The 22096-nt window shown below is 43.3% G+C and overlaps 2 protein-coding genes, 1 long non-coding RNA gene and 1 other non-coding gene across 7 annotated transcripts in view; 3 read left to right on the top strand and 1 right to left on the bottom strand.

The window, feature by feature from the left end:
• Sema5a (semaphorin 5A) overlaps positions 1 to 8260 on the bottom strand; it is a 431215-nt gene extending 422955 nt beyond the window's left edge. Inside the window, exon 1 of one of the 3 annotated variants that reach the window (NM_001107659.2) lies at positions 7772 to 8260. The gene's annotated coding sequence lies outside the window, so the exon portion shown is untranslated. Of the gene's footprint in view, positions 1 to 7455; positions 7595 to 7771 lie in introns of those variants that run through there. The other 2 variants (XM_063281754.1, XM_063281755.1) reach the window with 2 other exon arrangements.
• Positions 1367 to 11436, top strand: LOC134485782 (uncharacterized). Its single transcript, XM_063282796.1, has 5 exons — positions 1367 to 1437; positions 6799 to 6947; positions 7009 to 7187; positions 7282 to 8681; positions 11269 to 11436. Exons 1-4 carry the CDS (start codon positions 1367 to 1369, stop codon positions 7972 to 7974), a joined length of 1092 nt encoding a protein of 363 aa, XP_063138866.1. The 3' UTR covers positions 7975 to 8681; positions 11269 to 11436.
• On the top strand, positions 8415 to 11436 carry LOC100909539 (uncharacterized). Of its 2 annotated transcripts, NR_110700.1 has the most exons (3): positions 8415 to 8681; positions 9467 to 9614; positions 11269 to 11436. It is a non-coding gene; the product is annotated as an uncharacterized LOC100909539 (long non-coding RNA). The 2 variants fall into 2 exon arrangements; NR_110701.1 differs by lacking the exon at positions 9467 to 9614.
• Positions 11116 to 11185, top strand: Snord123 (small nucleolar RNA, C/D box 123). The gene has a single exon (XR_005501720.1). It is a non-coding gene; the product is annotated as a small nucleolar RNA SNORD123 (small nucleolar RNA).
• Positions 11437 to 22096: the final 10660 nt, after the last annotated feature.

Here is a 22096-nt window from a genome sequence, read left to right as displayed (position 1 = left end):
ATTTCCATTTATAGCTGGATTACTGAGGTATGTTACATGGTATGAGACTGACTCATTTTAAGTGTACAAGTCAGTGAATTTGGGTAAATGCCCATGTGGGGGACCACCTCCACAACCCAGGTTTAGATCATGCCATTTTCCAAAAGAGACACACCTGCCCATTTGTCTCCCTTCCAGTTCTCACTGTTGGCCCTCGGCAACCACTTATCCCATCTTTAGAGTTTTGCCTCTTCTAGAAGTTTCTATAAGTGGAATCAAACAATATGTGGTCTTCTGTGGATGGCTTCCTTCACCCAGCTCCATGTTTTGAGACTCACACCTATTATAGCATACATCAAGAGCTCAGTCAGGTCATTGTTGAGCAAAATCCACTGCACAGAAATAAACAACTTGCTTAGCCACTTGCCTGCTTCAGCTTATTAAATATATACATCCAACTAAATGGAAGGACTTACTGACCTGATGTCAGAAACAAAATGAAAAAGCCTGGCATATTTCTAAAATATTCTGAAGTCATAATGTGTGAAAATATGTAATGAGGATACAATTTGTTCCCTGGAACTTTGTGTGGGTGGGAAGTGTTTTTAAATAAGCAAATAACATCCTGGCATTTCACTTTTTTATGTTTTAATACACACAAAGTATTTTATACTAATTCCAAGCCATCCAAGGTCATCAATTCATTTACCAAGTACCTACTTAATCTATAATTAGCATATATTAGAATATATGGAGTGCACAGTCCTTCTGGTTCCTGGCTTTCAAACAACAATGTATTCCAAGACTGTGATCATGAATCAATTTAAGCCTATGGGAACATTTTTCTTCTTATGAGAAATATGAACAGTGATCAACAGTGCTCAACAACCATATTACCTGAAAAAAAATAGTGTTGTCTAATTAAGCCAAGGTCCTATGTGGCCAATGCTCTGCTGTAGTCAATAGTGTGTATTTAGTGCATAAATGTATTTGCTCATTCATTCACTGACCCATTACAGCCTGAGGACCCCATGCATGCCAAATACTATCCTAAGAACTCTACAGGACATAGATGTGAACAAAGAAATCTCATCTGCTTCTTAGGTTTTCACTTTCCGTTGCAATCAATAAAGAGTCATACATAACAAATGGGCAATGCAATACATGGTAAATAGGAAGGTAAAAGAAGAAGGCTGAGGGAAGAATAAGGGAGAAGATTTGTTTTAGACGACGTATTTAGAGATTCCTTCTGAAGAGGACAAGTACAGGTAAGAACCTCGAGGCAGCCAGACGCAAAGGCAAAAAGTCTCACAGGAAAACACACCAAAAGCATTCCAAGCAGGAGTCTAGAAACAGACAGGGGTAACCATGAACAGGTCATAGAGCCATGTGGTCTGATAGCCAGGTCCACCTTCACTATTCCTCCTATAGCGCCCAGGCCTATGGACCCAGTCTGCGGTAAGGGGCAGAGTGTGACAGATGGTGGACATTAAGTGAGCAAACAGCCAGGCAAGCTCACATGGTTCTGTTGGTGTCTCTGAATCCTGGGACCTCTTTCCGGTATCCTAAAGAAGTTTCTCCAGAACATAACCTCAGCCTAACATTGTGCTTTGCACTGTCCTTTCTGAGGCCCCACTTGGTAACCAACCACCAGGCCACTCCTGCTGGGGAGCTCAATGGCTTCCCATCTCCCTCTCCATTTACTGTCTTCTTGAGCTCTCCAAAGGCTGACTACAACCAGTGTGGATATGGGGTTCTCACCCAGTATGCCCCTTGCCTATTTCTAAGTCTAGCTGGATATTCAACAACTCTGCTGACCCCTCATAAAGCTGCTACCTGAATCTATGAGCCACATGGGGACAGTGGTGCTACCTGCTCCCACCGATGACATTTATTGCCAGCTGCCAGATTCTCTAGCCAGGCATTTTCTCACCAACACTCTCTTTTAAGAGTAAGTGAGCCAGTCTTTCAGGAGCGCAATGTTGCCAGTGAACCCCAAGTTAAAATAGAAGCTTCTCCTACTCCATTTCACAATCGGGCAAATTGCTTCCCTAAACCATGACCTCTGGGAATTCCCCTAAAGTCAACCATGTGGCTAGAGCATGTAAGGATTTATGTGACGAGACATCTTTTTTTTTTTTGTAGATTTTTTTCCATCTTTATTAACTTGAGTATTTCTTATTTACATTTCGATTGTTATTCCCCTTCCCAGTTTCCCGGCCAACATCCCCCTAACCCCTTCCCTTCCCCTTCTACATGGGTGTTCCCCTACCCATCCTACCCCCATTATCACCCTCCCCCCAACAATCACGTTCACTGGGGGTTCAGTCTTGGCAGGACCAAGGGCTTCCCCTTCCACTGGTGCTCTTACTAGGCTATTCATTGCTACCTATGAGGTTGGAGCCCAGGGTCAGTCTTTGGGTATAGGCTTAGTCCCTGGAAGCTCTGGTTGGTTGGCATTGTTGTTCATATAGGGGTCTCAAGCCCCTTCAACTCTTTCAGTCCTTTCTAAGATTCCTTCAACGGGGGTCCCGTTCTCAGTTCAGTGGTTTGCTGCTGGCATGCGCCTATGTATTTGCTGTATTCTGGCTGTGTCTCTCAGGAGAGATCTACATCCGGTTCCTGTCAGCCTGCACTTCTTTGCTTCATCTATCTTATCAAATTGGGTGGCTGTATATGTATGGGCCACATGTGGGGCAGGCTCTGAATGGGTGTTCCTTCTGCCTCTGTTCTAAACTTTGCCTCCCTATTCCCTCCCAAGGGTATTCTGTGACAAGACATCTTAAGCAAATCCTGGTTGGCTGACACATATGGGCCAACCAGAATGAATGAGGGCTGAGTCGTAGCCTTGGCTAGACCAAAGAAATTTAACATTCATAGCAACTTTCTTTTGTTCTTTTTCTTTTTTTAAATTTACTTATTCACTTTTGCCACATGCTACTCATTACAACTTCCTTAACATTACAGTAAGTACAGAAATTTTACATATTAGCTCTCTAAAATAAAATTGGAAATCAGTTGTTTCTAAAAGCCATTTGGCTTCAGGATGTTACATTGCAAACTTCCCTAGGCCTTCATGATGGGAACAGCTTTGGGGGCCCTCTCCCAAATAGAAAGCAGCTCTGGTTTTTGGTCTGTCCCTCTGTTTTTACAGAAAGAGATTTTTCCCTGTATGGAACTGTGCTCGGATAGAGCCTGTGCGACACACCTCTCCTACGATGCAACAAAAGTTTTAGTGAATCACTGGCTATTGGTCGAATGCAGGCAAGGCAGAAGAAAATGCTGTGCAGAAATATCCTCATTGTCTCTGACTGTTTTTCTTTCCACGGGTGAACGACACATCATTGCCAGACACTGAGTGAATGTGAACTAAATGAGTTTGGGACTCCACCGCCTGTGACCAAGTTGTCCTTGTACAACTCTGGCTGTCACCTGCATACAACTTTTTTTTTCTAATCTTACATCTCAGCAAATACAGTATTATTTCTCCAATAGTGCCAGCTGCTGATAGTATCACTTGGCTGGTTATTTATCATATATATCTGTAATTGAATTACCCAGTGCAGTAATGGGATTTACTCTCAAAATGTACATAAAAATGTAACGTAAAGTAAAACTGTTCCGCTGTAGGCTTCCTCGTCCCTCAGCTTGAACTCCAGGTCAGCCAATTCCGCAGAAATGCAGAGACAAAACGGAAAGGAATGAAAAGACTGGGAGATAAAAACCAGGTGGGCTTACAGCCAAATATAAAGGAAACTCGTTCTTAACAAAGGTGTTTTCTTTTGAAATAGTTTCTTATTCATTGTTAATCAGAAAGCCAATCCCAAAACACACAAAGAAAGAGCGGTGACTGAGTGAGTGACTCTCCCGTGTTCAATGCTGAGCATGTTTGAAAACATTGGAGAACTCGGGAATGGGAATAAAGCGCACACATCTTTGCTCTTATCAAACAACCATAAATTTTGGACCAAGGAAGAAGAAAAGAGAATATGACAACCATACTTTGGGCAGTGTTCCAATGACTGCTTGAGTTCCCTGAAGCATTGACCCTAGATATCAGTGCGCTAAAATAAATTACTCAGGACTCAATATCTTCTCTTGGATCAAGCTTTTGGTTTGTTGTGCTCCAGCTTGTTTAAACTGTGAACCAAAGAGCATTTTGGACAGACTTACCGAGAGCACACACTTTGAATGTATCCTAAGATTAGTTTTCTTTCCTCTCTTTTCTTACTATGAAAAACAGATTTTGTGTACTTGGATCACCAGTACCCTAAAGTAGGATGATAAAGTTGGTAAAGCACTTGCGACCAAACCTAATGACCCAAATTTGGCTCTCAAATACATGTTGGAAGGACAGACACACACGCTACCATGTGACCCTCACAGGGGCATTGGGTCATGTACAACACACACACACACACACACACACACACACACACACACACACACACACACACATGCAATTTATGTAAATACCTAAAAATAAACCTATTTATAAGTATACCAGCTCCATCTTCAAACTGTTACCCAAAGAGCTGGTGTTCATTCCTTATACCTTTCTCCATGATGCTCTTATTCTAATTTACGGGAACTACAAACAGCAGAGCACACTATCTATGTCAGATTATGGCTTCAGTGTAGTAGAGGTTTTTTTTAAAAAAAATAGTAATTTTCAACTAGTCGTTTACATCTTAATTTAGAAAGTTGTCAAGGAGCATCTTTGAATATCTCCATATACACATGCTCATCTGGGGATGATGCAAAGTTAACTTTGCAGAATATAAACACAGATCTGCATGCAAGTGAGGGTGGGCAGAAAGGTAGAGGCTGCTTTGTTGCATACTTCATTGTAATTCAATTTGTTAGACACTGTAATTTATGTTTCAAGCATTATTGAACATTAAACACAAAAATCTGTCACCTTGGTATTATAATTATATCCTAAGCAATTTGTCTGGGTAACTATAGCAACAATTTCAGATACATTTTATAATACTAATTTGGTATAATTTTAGATTCAAGAATTATAGTGAATTTATAGGGAGAAATGGTTTTCTCCAATGGTTGTACAATTCTACATTTTAAAAAAATTAGTTACTTGGCTAGGATTTAATGCGAAAGAATGGATTTGTTCTGTACTGCACATGGCATAATCTGAAACACAAGCCTCTTCTTTAGGGTGAGGTTCTGATTTGCAAACACTGGAGTCCATGTTCACTCTTTTATCCAACAGAATGTCTGATGTCCTTGGCTGGACTCTTAGCAAAGCCTTGCCCATTCCTCCTCCACCTTCCTGTATTTTGTCATTGGAAACCCTCTGATTCAGTGATTTTATGAAAAAAAAGGACATTTATCATTTTATTAATGATAAAAATCATTATCCAGTTAATTGGAACTATGCAATGGTTCAGCTAGGTAGCTCTCTCCGGCATGAACAGTAGTTGATATGGCCCCCAAGAAACTGACATCTATTTTGAGCAAGAAGCATACAACACAGAGAAATGCTTGTTGGTATTAACAACTATCCCCTAGCAAGAGGCTAAAATGAGGACAGAGAAGGTTTTCCTGTGAGAAGCCAGTAGCTACAAGGTCTTCCAGTGGTCCAAGAAACCTAGGTTCGTGGGTAAACTTGCAGGAACATATTGTATTGTTGCCAACTAATTTTATTCTGTGCTTTTCCATTTCTCTCTTTCATTCTCTGCAGACATGACTAGGATGTCACTTGAGATAGACACATGGAGGGATAAATACCAGCTTATTTTCAGCAAATTCGGAACACCTTAAATACTTCCTCTGGTCAAAGACAGGCTTCCCTACCCACAAGACCAAAGTCTTTGCTCTCAGCAGGGATCCTGCAGCTGCTGGCCATTAAGACAACCAAATGAGTTAGCAGCGTCTTAAATAACATGATGAGCATCATTCATTCCCCACGTGAGGAAAAGTATGTATTGACTACAGACACAAAAGTGGATACCACCTCACAGTTGAATGGGCACACACTCTGACTACAGGCAGCATCTTGGGTGAGCCACAGTCTCAAACGTTTTTTACAATAAACAAACTCATGGCAAAGGAAGTCTATGCTCCAAACAACTACATTTAGAACTGCTTTTTCATGTAAATCAAGCAGGCAGAAGAAATGTGAGTGGGCAGAAAGAAACGCACACTTCTCTTGGAGTAAACACAGAAAAGAAAAGTTGTTTCAATGATCTACAACAGAAGGTGTCTGCTTAGAACCTGAAGTGGAACTGTGAACTTTTTACTCCAAGGGAGGAGCTTCTCCCTTGCGCAAAACATGAAACTCGACATTAATCAGCGATTAATTCAACGACCCTAATTGGGTATTAAAAACTTTTCCTATTAAGGGCTAGTTTTGTCTTTCTGTGTCTTCTTATAAAGGACGAATTCTGTAATTAATAACAATCTGCTCTTCAAAAGCAGGGCTCTTCCTGATAAGCCTGGACACACAGCTATTTTTAAAAATATAAATAAACTGCAATAATTTTAACACCCAGTGTTTTAGCCAATGTGCTCCTCAGGAACAGGACCTCCTCTCTCTATTATACATAACTCTTATACCTTCGCGCAGTTTCAGTTGCCTTCTTGTTAAGTCCAATTGTCAAAGGAGAAAGATGTGTACCTTGAGGAGTTTGTAGAAATTTGTTTTAGGAAGAGACCTTTCCAGATAGTCAGCTTCCATCCAACTTTTCCGTCGCTTAACCAGACTAAAAGCTCTCCAGGGTAAAGAGAATACTTCTCTCAACTCTTTTCCCTTTGAGGTGAAATCACAGCAATATCTATGTTTTAACTGCTGCCTAGGACCCCTGACCCACTTGCCCAGGACAAAAACACCAACAGGCTCTGTGGCATCCTCTCCGAAAGCTCGCTCTTGGCGCCCCCTGCCGGGGATCTCCGAGATGCCGCAGGCGCCGGAAAGTTAAAATCCAACTCCAGGCAACCGCATCCAGGTACAAACAACAAAAAAAGAGGTGAAAGAGCTTCCCGCCAAAGCCCGGGGCCCGGGGTGAGGGGACCAGGGCCGGGGCCGGGACCTAACTGCGCTGGGCCCAGTACCAGGGACGATCGCCGGGGATCACTCCTCGCCAACAGTTCCTTGGAACATCCTGAGCACGGATCTTCGCCTGGCCTCAGACCGTGAGCCCCGGTATGCAACGCATGCGGCGGGGCTGCTAGCAGACAGGGGATCCGTGAGTGAAGCTTACCCTACTGATGAGTTCCCAAGCTTCGCCACCTCTGCCTTAGCTTTCCTCAGCAAAATACCCTGGCGAAGTTGAGCCCTAGTCCCACTACCCTCAGATTCTCACGAGCATCGCAAATCCCTGTACAGAGAACAGGAACACGTCCCCTAGTCCACCGGGCAGGAAGGTAGGCGATTCTAACCACCAAACCCGGTTCCAGATCCCACCAAGTGAGCCTGGCCTCGCGCAAAGTACGAGCACAGATCTCCAGGCGTACCTGAAGTGTGCTGGCCGAGGTGCAGGCTTGCCCACTGGCTGGTTGCACACCGGGACCTTCCCAATCCGCGCTCGGATCCAGGGAAAGGCTAGGACACAAACTTCCAGCCGGTGCACTATCTCCACTGCGACCGCCCCCGCTTTGAGCGTAGTCCTATTCCTGCACGCGCCTCTGCCAGGTTGTCCCCACCCAGGTGTCTGCAGAGTGACCCTATCTGAAACCTACACCAACCACAGATGGACCAACGCTGCCCCGGGTCCACACGCACAAGGTCTCAGCTATGAAACCCAGGGACTCTGCGGGGGAGCGAGCTCACCAGATGCGGGGCGCGTTCCTCCTACTAGTCATCCAGCGCCCCGGGGCCCGGAGCTGCTCCCAGGGTCCTCTTCAGTGCGCCAGGAGGAAAGTCGAGGCAGCAACAACCACTACACCCGGCCACTTCTCCAGAGCTATCCTCCACTCGCAGCGCGCCAGGCTGGGGACCAGCTCGCCTGCTGGAGTCTCCAGTTGTGCAGCTGAGTGAACAGGCTCGCGCCGAGAGAGGGCAACCGGTGAGATGGCAAAGTTGGGTACCCTCTGTTTAGGTCCGCGCGTGCGAACCAGAACACCCCAAAGAAGGATTGCACGTGCCGGGACCTCCCCGCAGTGGGAAGGTGGGATACAGATGCCGCCGCAAGGCTGGGGCCACCTCCAGCCAAAGGCTGAGGAGCCCACCCGCGGCGGGAGCGCAGCGCGCGCGGGATTGGGCACAACGTGAGCAGCCGCTGCCGACGCCGCCTTCCTAGCGAGTAGACCAGAGCTGGGTGAGCCGGCCCAGAGCTCGGGGCGGGGAACACAGGGCCGCCTCGCCCCGCCCCCGCCCCGCCCCCTCCGCCCCACCTCCCCTACTCCGTCCCTCCCGCGTGCAAACTAGGCGCCCCACCCGCTCCTGACCTTCCTAGCCCCTCCTCTGGCTCCGCCTCTTCCCGAGATGGGACCCCCAAACACACCCCCGGGGGCTCTCTCCACACCCCAAGAGTCCTATCTGTGCCTCCCGAGTGCAAGTTCACCCAAGTGGTGAGTTTTTACGGACTCCCTTCCTCGCTTGAAAGAGACCTTCTTTGGCTACCCGCCCCCTGTCCGGTGGCTCCGACGTGGCTACTTTGCAGGATGGGCTGTATAAAGGGCTAGAGGCAGATCTACCCAAACCAGAGACGTGGCGTCTGCTAGACCGGCCTAGGCTCCAGGTATGTGCTTGCCCCTCGGCGGACCGCGGGTGGGAAGAAGGTGGGAGTTTAAGATTCAGTTCTTCTGTGTCATCTTAAGAAGACTGGGGTGAGTGTTGGGGGTGGTGAGGGGGTCGCCGCGGATTCTTACAGGCGAGTTGGGCCTAGAAAGGCGCTCAGCTAGTTCTTGAAAAGAATAGATCAGACAAATGAATAAATCTGCCATTCAAGGAAACAGAGTAGGAGGTTCCCAGGTAGCCCTAATGGGCATTAGAAGAGGGTTCTCTCATGGACAGACCCAGCTAGGCTAATTGGCACCTCTGCAAGTACCTTGGGACTTTACTGAGTGAGCATCTGGACAAGAAGTTTATCTTGGAACGCAAAGTAAATGCCTTGGAAAGGCAGTTTTATTGACACGTTGTTCAGTTCTCCTTCTAAGGAAGTGATCAACTCACCAAGTTCTAAACAACATACAGGGTTGCTAAGAGGGAGAGTTACAGGATAAAGAAAGACAGAAAAGGTGGGTCCCTGCCCCTATAGCCATGCGGGATCCCCTTCCCTCCATGTTTTTCCCTCATGTCGGGCCTTGTTGGTGGCTTCGGGATACTTTTGCACAAGGAACTTCATCAATGACCCTCTTAGCTGCAGGACCTAAAGATGTCTCTGTTTGTCACATTCACATCCTGGTATTGGCAGCTTGCAAATGCGCTCAGGTCAGGGACAGGGGAGCTGGTGACAGTTCAGGGCATCTTTGAATGTTCTATAGTGCTAAACAGAGACCAGATAATAACTGGAATGTATCACAGCTCTTCCAGGACCATAGATTCAAAAGGAGGTGGATAGAAGCTCAAATTGCCACGATCTTGTTGTGTCTGTCACCTTTCAAATGAAAGAATTAAGTGAAACCATGTCAACCTGTGAGGGTGCTGTGTCTAGAAGTGTGGAGCGTGGTAGGTAAGGCTCCAACCCAGATGCCTTCCTTGGGAAGCATCTACTACGGTTGTTTGGCTGGCTTCCAGGTCTGGGGTGGCAGCTTCTGGCTTCCAAATCTTGAAGGGAAACCGTAATAGGCTTCCTGTGCTTCTCCTGCTGCTTCAGAAGTGGGTGGGAACTGGCGCCATTCCCAACATTCCCCTTCTCTTGCCTACGTGGCACAGCAGCCTGAGAGGCTCTTGGGAGAAGGAGGCCTTCTAGGGGCTGGCAGTGGAAGACCTCAGCCTTACACTTGAACTCTTTTGCCTTAAGGTGGATAGCTGGAGCCTGATGGGGTGAAGAAAGGCAAATTAAGACTCAAATTTACTTAACTAATTCTTGACCTTTTCCCTCAATGTCAACTGATAAAAACAATTAACACATCATTTAAAAAAATTATTTTTAAGAAAGGAGTGAGGCTAGTAAGCCTGTGTACCCAGGACTCTGATGGCATTGATAGCCGAGGCAGACAGATTGGGAGTTCAAGGCCAGCCTGGGGCCACCGCGGGATAACTTGTCTCATAAACTTATAAGCAGACAAAGAAACTCACTCTTGGCTTGGAGGCATACGTCCTGTGTACCATAAGGATTATCGCCTAGAATTTCACCCACTAAATGAAGTGAATGTGTGTTACTGGGGCAGGATGTAGGTTTGATTTTACTATTTACAGACTGCACTGTACCATTGTTAAAATTCCGTATTGGTGATAATGAGTTAAAATCTCTAATAAGCAAGTACAGAAACCAAATTCTCGTTTAGAGAGCTTTCTTGGTATAAAGCAGTGGTTCTCATTCTGTGGGTCACAACCTCTATGTTGGTGAGTGACTCTTTCACAGGGGTTGCGTATCAGATATCCTGCATGTCAGATATTTACATTGTAATTCATAACAGCAAAATTACACTTATGAAGCAGCAGTGATATAATTCTATGATGGGGGTCCCCACAACATGAGGAACTATAGTAAAGGGTCACAGCTTTAGGAAGTTTGAGAATCACTGGGAGTGAAATGGTTCTAAACAGACTGATTTTGTTACTGACTCGCAGAAAGTTCGTGAACTTTTCTGAGTTCATGTCTTCTCATGCAACGTGACCCAGCTCATCGGGAATGTCAGTCACAAGCACTAAAGGAGAAAGAAGCAGTTAAACAAAACACATCTGAGGCTTAGCACAAGCAGGCACTCTGAAATGCAATTATTTTAAAGTATTTATAAATATTTCCTCCCCCTAATAGAATTTGCTTCCCCCTTTTAGAAAGCTATTCTCGTTAAAGGCACCTTGAAGAGTCAGATTTTTAACTAAATGTGCTTATTATTTTACCAAGAGTGTTTTGTTGTTATCAACAACAAAATTCTCCTTCTCCCTCTTCCCTCCTTTCCCTCTCCCTCAGCCTCCCCACTCACCCCCCTCCCAACAACAACAACTGCTTCAGGTGAACCTGGGTACAGGGCCAAAACTGAGAAAAGCTATGAAAGAAACCAGTTGGTGAAAATGATGAATTCTGGGGCGCTGATTCATGTGACTTGAAAAACGCCATCCATTTCCTGACTCACCTCAGATTCGGTTCAGAAACATGAAGCAGCACATGACCTTGAACTAATGCAACAATTTTGTCTTATCTTTATATTCCCTCCCAGTACCTGACTAAAGCCCAGAGAAGGGAGCAAGAAGGAGCTGAAGAAAGTGTGGCCCCCAGGAGCCATGAAGACCACGGTTCGCTTTCCTGGGAAGGTTCCCTAACCCTGGACTATAAGATGTAGCAAGACTTATATTCAGTGATTAAAAAATGAAAGAAAGAAAAGAAAGCAGTGTGGCCTCTTCACATTATGTTTCCTGCAGATAAGCTGGGCATATGTTACAGTAACCATTCCATAGTTTCTTTTTCACTCTGCTTCCCAATATTGTCTGACCCCACCCATTTTACTACAGCTAAACACTGGCACCGAGAAGTGAAGCTTGATGTCCCCATAGTGTTGCTCAGTGCTGCTTCGGTTTTAGTACTCTGTGGCACTCAGAAGATCCACCGTTGCAGTCACAGATTACACCGTGGTGGCTATCATGGATGTTGTCGAAGAGGAAGACTTTTAAACAAGAGGGGTTGCAGATTGTGTGAACTTCCAGTGCCTCCTGTAGTCTCTCGGGACTCACCAAAGCCCCTTTAGGGTGGTTTCCTTTGCCCCAAGAAAGCTCTCTGGCCTTCAGTGCCCTCTCCCTGAGTGGTGTGAAGGAGCCTAGATTTATTTTAAAAGAACATTGTAGGAGGTTAGAAGCTGTCATCACACACAAGAAAGAGCATACTTGGATATAATACAAAGTACAGGTTCTCTATCCTTAAAAGTTCCAGGCTTCTAGGATGTGTGAGGCAGCCTCCAGCATGGCCCTTTCTATAGACTAATGTCTTATCTGGGTTCTGCTTGGCTTCCCAGGGCTGATCAGAGGTCTCTGTCCCTGGTTGTTCCTGATGGTTGACACGGAGTGATCTGCCTTCACCTACCCCAAGTGAGATCTGCTTATCTATGACCTCTCAAATTCAACCCACCTCATACTCACATTCAGAGAAGCAGCCTAGTTAAGCATGCAGGCCACAGCAGTAACTAACTCCAGGATGTAGGCAGACACACACTCAGGAAGATGAGCCTGCTCTCTGTAATGGGGTCGGTTCGTTACCAATAGTTTTCTGTTTCCTTGACGTGTTTGATGATTCTTCAAGCTTCCAGTGGCACATCACATTTTATTTAAGCTGCATTTCCAGAAATCAAAGCATTCTAGAAATCTATAAGCATTTTGGTTCGTGTGTGTGTGTGTGTGTGTGTGTGTGTGTGTGTGTGTGTGTGGTTAGATTTCTAGATACGCATTTTGGCAACCCAATTTTCTTAAGATAAAACTGGTGCTCTCAAAGCAGTTCAAGTTGTCTTTTAGAAATATGGAACAGGAAGAAGAAAAATGCTAAGTTTAAATGACTCTTGGAATATCTTCAGGAAAGGCAGATGGTTTCTGGCCTAAAGATAAAGTATCCTTAGGGTTTCCTTGGAGTTATTTTCTGACATTGAGACTCATATATGTCTTGAGTGTTTACCAGCAAAGATGGCTGCATTTATTTTAAGAGGATATTCTGTACTTACTAACTAAGGTCTTCTACCTTCCCCCGTCTTTGAGAAGTAGAGCTTTGAGGTGACATGAATACTCTCAGAAATACATCTAAGAAATGTATTCAGATTGAAGCACAATTTCTCTGTCTTTAGTTTATTTCAATATTTACCAACTAAATTTAGCATAATGACATTGAATTCAATAAAAGGGGCATTTTGTAGACTTAAGCCAAGGGGGACATGTCTTCTCAAACAAATGTGAGGAATGAAGACTAGGGGGTCTTGTAGCCCCTCTGTCAACACACATTTCTGCCCTTCCCCTTCCCTCTACTTCTACCTTCTGCCTTACCTCAGCATGTCAGCTTCTCTCACTCCAAATGCTAACACCTCCTCTCATAGTGACAGCAGTGATGGTTCCTCAAATAGTATCAAAGCAAATGAACACACAAGTCTTTCTGAAGTCAGATGAAGCTGTGCTATTCAGTTAGGGACAGCAACATGAACTCTGGGTGAGGGTCTGTCTGTCAGTGGCTTATGGATGTGATGGGTTTTGCTTTCCTCTCCTGCCTGGTTCTGCTTGGAACTCTATGTGGCAGCTGACTTACAGGCACGATCTTGCTCTGTAACAGGAGATAAGCCAGGAGCCAAGGATGATAGTGAAAAGGACTCTTAAATAAAGCCTAGAAACCTCAGGAGCTCTGTATTCTTAACCTTGAGAAGAGCCGTGAGGGTTAGTAAAGTCAACCTACGGGGTTGCCTGTGAGGGGACTTCCAGAGAAGGTGAACAGAATGTGAAAGACTCACTAAACTGACGCGGTTTTTTTGTCGGCTTTACACAACCAGAGTTGCCTGGGAAAATGAAACCTCCATTAAGATGGACCAATGGCATATGTGTGAGGCATTTTTCTTGATTAATGATTAAGATAGAGGGTCCAGCCTACTGTCGGCGGTACCATCCCTAGACAGATGGTCCTGGACTATGTGTAAAAGGTAGTTGAGCAGAAGCCAGAGAGCTAGCAAGCCAGTAAGCAGCACTCCTCTGTGGTTTCTGTTTAAGTTTCTACCTTCAGGTCCAGACCTTGAGTGCCTGCTCTCACTTCACTCAGTGATGAACTAGAAATGGGAGATGAAGTAAACCCTTTCTTCCCCGATTTCCTTTTGATCATGGTATTTATCACAGCATCAAAGAACTAACTACACCACTCCCCAAGCATCCTGGTGTTAACTATCCCACCTTGTCCCCCTCCCCAGGATGAGAGGTTGAAACCTCCCAGATTATGAATAACATCGTTTCTCTTTTAATTGTCTCTCCTGGGTTTAAGCACTGTGGCAAAAGAAGCCAACTAGCAAGTTTCCGGTTGTGTTTCATTCATCTGATCTGCCTCAGATCTGAGAATGTGAATCTTGTGGAGGAAGGGTACCAGGAAACTCTTAACAATTCCAAAACTTCCTACCTAAACATCGGCCCTGGGCCTCCCCTCTGTCTTCCTGCTTTCTTAACTTCAAGTTTACTACACAGCACTGCAGACACTCTGTGCACTTTGAGGATGGAAGGAAAACCCACACAAGTGCCGTATCCTGTCATGTTTGGGATCAGGATGAATGTAAGCAACAGTAGACTAATACCAAAAGGTGCTTCCTTATTGTCCTTACATTCTACTGTCCAAAGTACTAAGGTAGGGATACAATTCAGCTGAGAACTTTGCCTCATTTTTAACAAGGATGCCTTCCCTCTTGTTTCCAACCTCTTCCTCATTTCTACCCAGAATGTCATTAAAAATTAGCTTACTATTCAGTTATACCAACAGTCTGATCTGGTGAAAAGTCAGCAAGTGATGATTCTATGCTCCAGGAACACAGGAAAACGTAGCTATGAACATGTAAAAGAATGGAATCAGGCTCAGTATATGGCTCTAAAAGTCAGAAAAAAAGAACAGAGCAAGATGTATGTATGGAACTTAGTGTCAAGTTAGTGAAGTAGACTGTAAGGGATGGCAGACTGCAAAGATGCGTCACATAAAATAGGTTTTGTTTTGTTTTTTAAGACAGATTAACACAACAGCAACCTTCTGGCAACCTACAAAACTTCCTTGAAAATTTGGCTTCTAAATACTAAAGAAGAAATGACAACCCAAACCAATGTATAGCCTTAACAAAACTACCCAGTAAGTAAGTTCCCAAGTAAAGGAAGGGGGCACCTCTGGCTGGGTCTCTGTATAGTCTGTGGAAGAAAGAAAAAGAAGACAATTTCAATCCTCTATCATTCTTGTTTTATAATAGATTTTATTTAAGAATCAAGAGAAGGATCTTTCTTATGGATACTTTTCTTAAACATGGAAATAATGATTTTAAAAGGATGGACTTTTAACTATGGAGGATACAATGGTCTTTAGCACAAAAGCTTATGAAAATCGACAGAGTCAAGGAATAAAGAGAACATCTGGAAGATGTCCATCATGAGTAAACTTAGAAAGTCTCATCATGCCTGAATGAATTGGCATAAAGAGCTGTTTGAGATGTTGTATCCTGAACACACCCCACATCCACCATTCATCATTTTATCCATCATCCTCTGTGTAGCTGAAGAAGACAATTATTAGATAATAATACAATAATAAATAAAGGGAAATTTTTGTTGGCAATGACAAAGGCTGGTACAAGCCATTGAATAGTGTTTATACAGTTAAAGAAGGTAAAACACTGAAATATCACTCCAGGAGTCAACAAAGATAACGACATAATGGAGAGTCCATGAATGGCCAAGGTAGGCTTTAAACAAAGGTGGCATGTGGTTTGCTATGGAGAGGAGGGACTCAACAACACAATCTAAGGCAACTGACTCTCCAGATGTAGAAATATTGACCGAGTCACTTCCCTCAAGCCATTCATACAAATAGCTTCAAAGTAGATTAAAGAAAAAATTAAAAAACAAAACATTAAAAATACTTAAGAAAACACACGAGCAGTCATCCATATAACCTCTGACTAAGGAAGCAATTCTTAGAAAAAGATACAAAGACAAATCATAAAGAAAAATCAATGCAGCAAACCACATTAAAGTTTAGATCTTCCATGCAAGGATACACAACTTAAAAAGCAAGCCCTTGCTCCAGGGAACTTTCAGTGCACACAGATAACAAAAGGTGGGAGGCAGTGTATATTCTCAGTCCCCAACAACCCACTCGGAAAGAATGGCTAATAGACATAATACTATCATGCAACCTTCCTAAAAGCACAAAATCCAATTAAAACAAGGGGCCATTTAATATCAGTCAGACTGACCACAATTGAGCAGTCTGGCAATATAAACTAACACCAAATATTGGAAACAGAGAGGGAGAAAGGGGGAGAGAGGGAGAGAGGGAGAGAGGAGCAGGCAGAGACAGAGACAGAGACAGAGACTTTGGAAGTGTGATTTGTTACAATCACTTGGGAAAGCATTTGGGGATTCTTACAATGTTGAAAATGTACATTCTGTTGCACCATTTGGGCAAGGGGACATAGAGACTACTGTCAGTTTATTAATAAAAACTAATCCCAAATAGCTTACCTGAATAATTTATGGATATATACACAATAGCTAAATGGCCCATACATGATAAATGCTAAATTTTATGACTTCCAGTTCTGAAGAGAGGGAAGATTGTAAAGAGGTACACAAAGGCCACCAATGTTATATGTGATCTTGTTTCTCCATTAATATAAAAATAAGAAATAGTACAGATATTGAAAATGTTAAGATCAAACAGGACAGCTTTGGTGGATGCTCATTAGATTAGTACCCTTTTCTGAATCCTCAAAAGATTTCATAATTCAATAAAGAGGGTTAATGGGAAGAAAGGAAGCACAGAGAGTCAGCGCAGGAAGCTCATTAAAGTGGTTTTGTCCTGAAGAGAAATAAAGAGTCTGTAGCAGCTGGAGGGACATGCACACAGAGGGCTATTTTTTAAAGTGGGTCACTGGGAGGATGGTTTTACATTGCTTGAAATGCATCTATGGACAGGGTCAAAGTATCTATGTAGTACGAAAACAAGGTAATCCCAGGACAAAGGCCTTACTGAGCTAAGAAACCATAGGATTTGTGTTTGGAGACAGCAGGGTTCTCCTAGGATTACCTGAGGGAGACCAGGCAGAGGTGAGAATAGAATCTTTATTGATATACAAAGAAACCTGATTTTTGGTTTCCTAACTAACAAGGCATGAACAAGATTTTCCTGTGGAGCAGAGAACGGCTATGAATGTTAGAAAAGAATCAAGGGGTTGGAGAGATAGATGGCTTAGCAGTTAAGAGCACTGACTGCTCTTCCTAGAGGTCCTGAGTTCAATTCCCAGGAAACACATGATGACTCACAACCATCTGTAATGGGATCCAATGCCCTCTTCTGGTGTGCCTGAAGACAGCAGCAGTGTACTCACATACATGAAATAAATAAATCTGAAGAAGAAGAAGAAGAAGGAGGAGGAGGAGGAGGAGGAGGAGGAGGAGGAGGAGGAGGAGGAGGAGGAGAAGAAGAAGAAGAAGAAGAAGAAGAAGAAGAAGAAGAAGAAGAAGAAGAAGAAGAAGAAGAAGAAGAAGAAGAAGAAGAAGAAGAAGAAGAAGGAGAAGAAGAAGGAGAAGAAGAAGAAGAAGAAGAAGGAGAAGAAGAAGGAGAAGAAGAAGAAAGGGAGGAGGAGGAGGAGGAGGAGGAGGAGGAGGAGGAAGAAAAGACAAAAGGGAATTACAGAATAAACGTGATGCACATCAGGAAAGTGAACTTCCCAGGGAGCCACCTTACACTTTTACAAGTCCTCTGTGGCTCCAGATGATGGTTATGGTTGTTATCCCAAGATGAATTCCATCTCAACCTGGTGGGTTCTCTCCACATCACTGTGCATCTCCAGTGTATATGGAGGTGTGGGAATGATAGAATCCAACCAGAAGATGATTAACCCAGTGTATTGGCTGGTTTTATGTGCCAACTTGACACAAGCTGAAGTTATCACAGAGAAAGGAGCTTCAGTTGAGGAAATGTTGCCATGACACCCAGCTGTAAGGCATTTTCTCAGTTAGGGATCTAGAGGGAAGGACCCAGCCCATTGTGGGCTGGTAGTTTTGGGTTCTATAAGAAAGTAAGCTGAGCAAACCATGGGGAAGCAAGCCAATAAGTAACATCCCTCCATGGCCTCTGCATCAGCTCCTGCTTCCTGACCTGCTTGAGTTCCAGTCCTGACTTCTTTGGTGGTGAACAGCAATGTGGAAGTGTAAGCTGAACAAACACTTTCCTCTACAACTTGCTTCTTGGTCATGATGTTTTTGCAGGAATAGAAACCCTGACTAAGATACCCAGCCAACAGGCAAGACAAACAGGGTCATTGGGAAAGGTTGTGAGAAGTATTTTTAAGAACATCATGCAATGTAAACTAGCTCTTAAACATCCACAGACAAAACTGATGATGGTGCCAATATGTTGGAAAGCAGAGCAATAGCCGAGACCTAGGAATGGTCGTTATGGGAGTATGGTATCCCAAGCTTTGTCTGTGCCAATGGGAGTTAGAAAGGAGAGGTCAGTATTTGTTGAGACTGATAGATAACAAGTTGGTTTTGGAACAGAAGATGGACATCTCAGATGCAGGCTCAGTGTTGGTGTTGAGATTCAAGAAATCTTTAGTGAGTGACAGTGGTGTTGAAGTTCAACAGGCAAAATCATTTTATAATTCTGAGCATGTGATTCAGAGAAAAACAAAAAGACCTCTATGATCTAAATCATAATCCTCTGGAATCCAGAAGTATATAGTTCTCACTCCAAACCATTTGCCCTTGCTACTATACCAAATTGCTTCTACAAGTCTTAACACAGTCAACATTAATAAGCATGCAATGGAATTTGATGTTAATCTCCATCCCTACCTTGGCAGAGATGGTGATAAACCTGAACCAATTGGACTGATCAGAAGTATCTGGAGACTTTTGCTAACCTTGGGAAGCCTCCGCTGTCCTTATACACACAGTCTCCCTGGGAAGAGGTCTAGACCTGGGATTTCAGAAAAGCTTCTCAGGAGAACCTGACAAGCATTCTGCATGCTTATTAAAAATCATCACCTCCTAGAGCTAAAAGGAGATGTGGGCACAGGCCCCCATGTATAGTCCTGAAGCTATCTCCAGTTGATAGACACTTGCAAATAAAAATTTACTTTTCTTCAAGGAAGACTGACTGGTCAAACAATCCACTCTTAAGAGTAGGTACCAGGCCCAGTAGTCGGTAACCATCAGAAAATGAATTCAATACCATTTTTAAATGTTCTTTGTTTCATAATGCTGTCAGGGCTTTTTATTTCATTTTTATATTTATTTATTTATTCACTCTTTTGTTTGCTTGCTTGTTTATTTGCTTACTTCTTTTTACCTTACAGGTTTTGCATATATTTTATGTCTTCCAGTTTTTATGGAATTCCCAAATGTTCAAAGGAATATGTCTCTGCATTTACATCTTTTTCTCCTGCCTTCTTTTAAACTCTTTTTCTTCTGTTCACTTGTTTTGTTCTGTTCCAATTCATTCATATTGTTTTATCCTATTTTACTTTATTATTATCCCTAGGAAGCCTGCTTATTTTCTAAGACATAGAAACAGGATGGATCCAGATAGGAGGGGAGGTAAGGAGGAAATAGGAAGTATATTCTGTAATCAGAATATATTGATTGGGAAATCCTAATATAAATATAAATAAATAAGGAAAAAGACATGAAGTTCGGAGCAGGGATTGGAGATGGATACAGGGGGAAGTTGAAAGGAAGAAACAGAGGTTATGTATGATTGTGTTTTGTAGCATACATGAATTCAATTCTCTACAATTAAAAACTATTTTAAAAATTAAGAAAATATCAACTGCCACGTATGGTTGTGACAGTCCTGAGGGGACACACAAATACACACACACATATACACCACACACTCACAAATACCACACACACACACACACACACACACACACACACACACACACATCTAAACAGCAGGCTAGCTTCAAACTGAACTTTCCTACCTCTGACTCCTAAGTCCCAGGGTTATAGACATACCTCCACAATTTCACAGCTCTACTCAGAAACCAAAGAGAGCTGTGGAAGAGGCTGGCAGTATGGCCAAGAATAGATTCCCATTGAGTAGCACCAAAGCATTCTGACCATTGCTCACATATCTCTATTCCAGCTTCCCAGCTCAATGACAACACATATGGTTGTCTGACCATGCCAGTGCAAACCTTCAATCATGTTTCGTTTGCCTGAACCTGCCCCCCCAGGGAACCCTGTCACCCCAACACACCCTGGAGTACTATATTAAGATATTGGGATCTTCTAGCATCTGCCAATATGGAATACTGCTCCACTCACTGCTTGAGGTAAATTGTCTTCTACTTCACAGAACTGCAAAAGATGCACAGACAGAATGTGGAATTTGCTCAGAGACGACGGGGATGGATAAATTAAATGTGATCGTCAAGGGACCATGGCTATGACTGTGAAGGATCCATGCATTGTCTTTTAGTTATTGATAGGAAACAGGTACAGAGTGCTCTCTGGTGACTAGGTGATGGTATGAATGCCCGTAAGCTGACTTTCACATTGACTGACTGTGGTGGGACCTGTCCCTGTCACCACCTTACAGGTGAGTGTACTGAAACACAGATGAACTACATGATTTCTGCAGACCCTGAGAGGAATAGATAGAAGCAGTCAGCCTCACTACTGGAACCAAGTATCAGGCCCTCACCACCTCCTCTGCATGAGATCAGGGTTGGCAAACATTTTCTGTCAAGGGCCAGGGAGTAAATATTTTAGTCTCTGTGAGTCAGACAGTCTCTGCTGCAAGTCTAGATAATAAGAAAACAAATTGTGTTCTAATAATAATTTATTTTTTTTAAACATAGCAGATTTGGCCTCTGGTCACAGTATGCCAATCCCAACTCTAGATCAAAGGTTCTAAAATGTTAGTGTGCTTTAAAGTCATAGAGAGGGCCTATTAAATTCAGATTTAAGTCTGAAAACCTCCCCTCATTCTAATGGGTTAGTTCATGGGCAAGTTTCCAAATTATGTCTTTAGCCACTTCTAGGACATAAGGACATACTGACACTCAGGACAGAAGTCTGGCTTTTAGGACCAGGATGTCAGCGCTGGAATGTCAGAAGTGGAAACTTGTCTTCTTATTATTCACAGCACCCAGTGATACCATGACTTCTGTGTAGGAGACACTCAGAAAGGTTCACTTATGAAAAGAAAAGAAGAGAAAAGAAAGAACAACTATATTACAATGTTAGATTGTTTCCAACTATTTCAAAATGTGCCGAAAATACCAAGGCAGTGCGCAGACTGTTGTAACTCAGAGACTGGCATTACCTAGTCTAGGAAACTTTTTCTAGTTCATGCATTTAAAGAAAATCAGATTTTTTCATAGTCTTTAGTCTTGTTCAAGTTTCATTTACTATACTAAGATATGATTCTACAAAAGAAACCTTTGCCCATCAGACATTGTTCCTTGGAGACTTTGGACAAAGGGAATGAAAAGTTACAGGGATTCACAGAAGGCTTTGCCAGTTCATGGAAAGAGGGATTTTCGAGTTGTAAGATTGGAATCAGGCTGACTAGACATATCTACAAATAGCTCATTGTCAAAGATGAACTAAGGGGCACCTGTGACTCATGGTTCATTTTATTTAGTAAAATGGATGGAAAATTAGAATTTTCTTTAAACTACTATGATTTAGACAGAAGAAAAATGTCATTTGCTTTCAAAACAATTTCCCCTTCCCCCTCATTTTGAGAAAAGTGAACAGAGAGGCAGAGTGAACAGAAGACACACTGTCTTTCCTGAGCAGGGATGGGGCTTTCCTGTGTCTGCCACGAACGTGAGCTAACAGAAAATTCTCAGCACTTTAATTTCATGTTATACCAAAGGGGAAAACTTAACTGCTAAGCTCTTTTCTTCCAAAGTGAATGGGCTCCATTCGTGAGGTCAGCAAGCAGATGGAAATGAGAATATAAAATTGCAAACTTGCAGAATGACTACTACTTTGTAATTATCAGCTTTGAGCACTAGGGGAGACTTTCAAGGCTTTTGATCTTCAGCCTTATACCTGCAAAGATACTGTGGCCGGAGAGATGGCATGTTCTTCCTGGCTTGGCAGATCCAACTAGGGGCCTAGTCAAACTGGACACCAGATGCCTAGTTCCTGTCAAGTGAATTGCTCCTCCCTCAGCCTTCACCAGTGTCCCCATCAATGCCTCATGCAAGCGATTCCATTGTTGTGATTAAGGTAAGGAGATTTAAGCAAATTAAACAAGGGAGAAGAAAATGTTCACTTTGGCTCAATGTTCGAGGTTACAACCCGTCAAGTCTGGAAAAT

This window comes from Rattus norvegicus, chromosome 2, assembly GCF_036323735.1.
Source record: "Rattus norvegicus strain BN/NHsdMcwi chromosome 2, GRCr8, whole genome shotgun sequence".
Classification (NCBI taxonomy): Eukaryota; Metazoa; Chordata; class Mammalia; order Rodentia; family Muridae; genus Rattus; species Rattus norvegicus.
The sequence above is the reverse complement of the archived record's forward strand: the minus strand, read 5'-3'. Positions and strand labels throughout refer to the sequence as shown.

What these genes read in the sequence shown, in the direction of transcription:
- LOC134485782 (XM_063282796.1), top strand. Translation starts at nt 1,367, where the DNA reads ATGTGGTCTGATAGCCAGGTCCACCTTCACTATTCCTCCTATAGCGCC. An exon ending in GCCTATGGACCCAGTCTGCG is followed by an intron (nt 1,438 to 6,798) that starts GTAAGGGGCAGA and finishes ACTGCTGCCTAG; the next exon opens with GACCCCTGACCCACTTGCCC. An exon ending in TGCTAGCAGACAGGGGATCC is followed by an intron (nt 7,188 to 7,281) that starts GTGAGTGAAGCT and finishes GTTGAGCCCTAG; the next exon opens with TCCCACTACCCTCAGATTCT.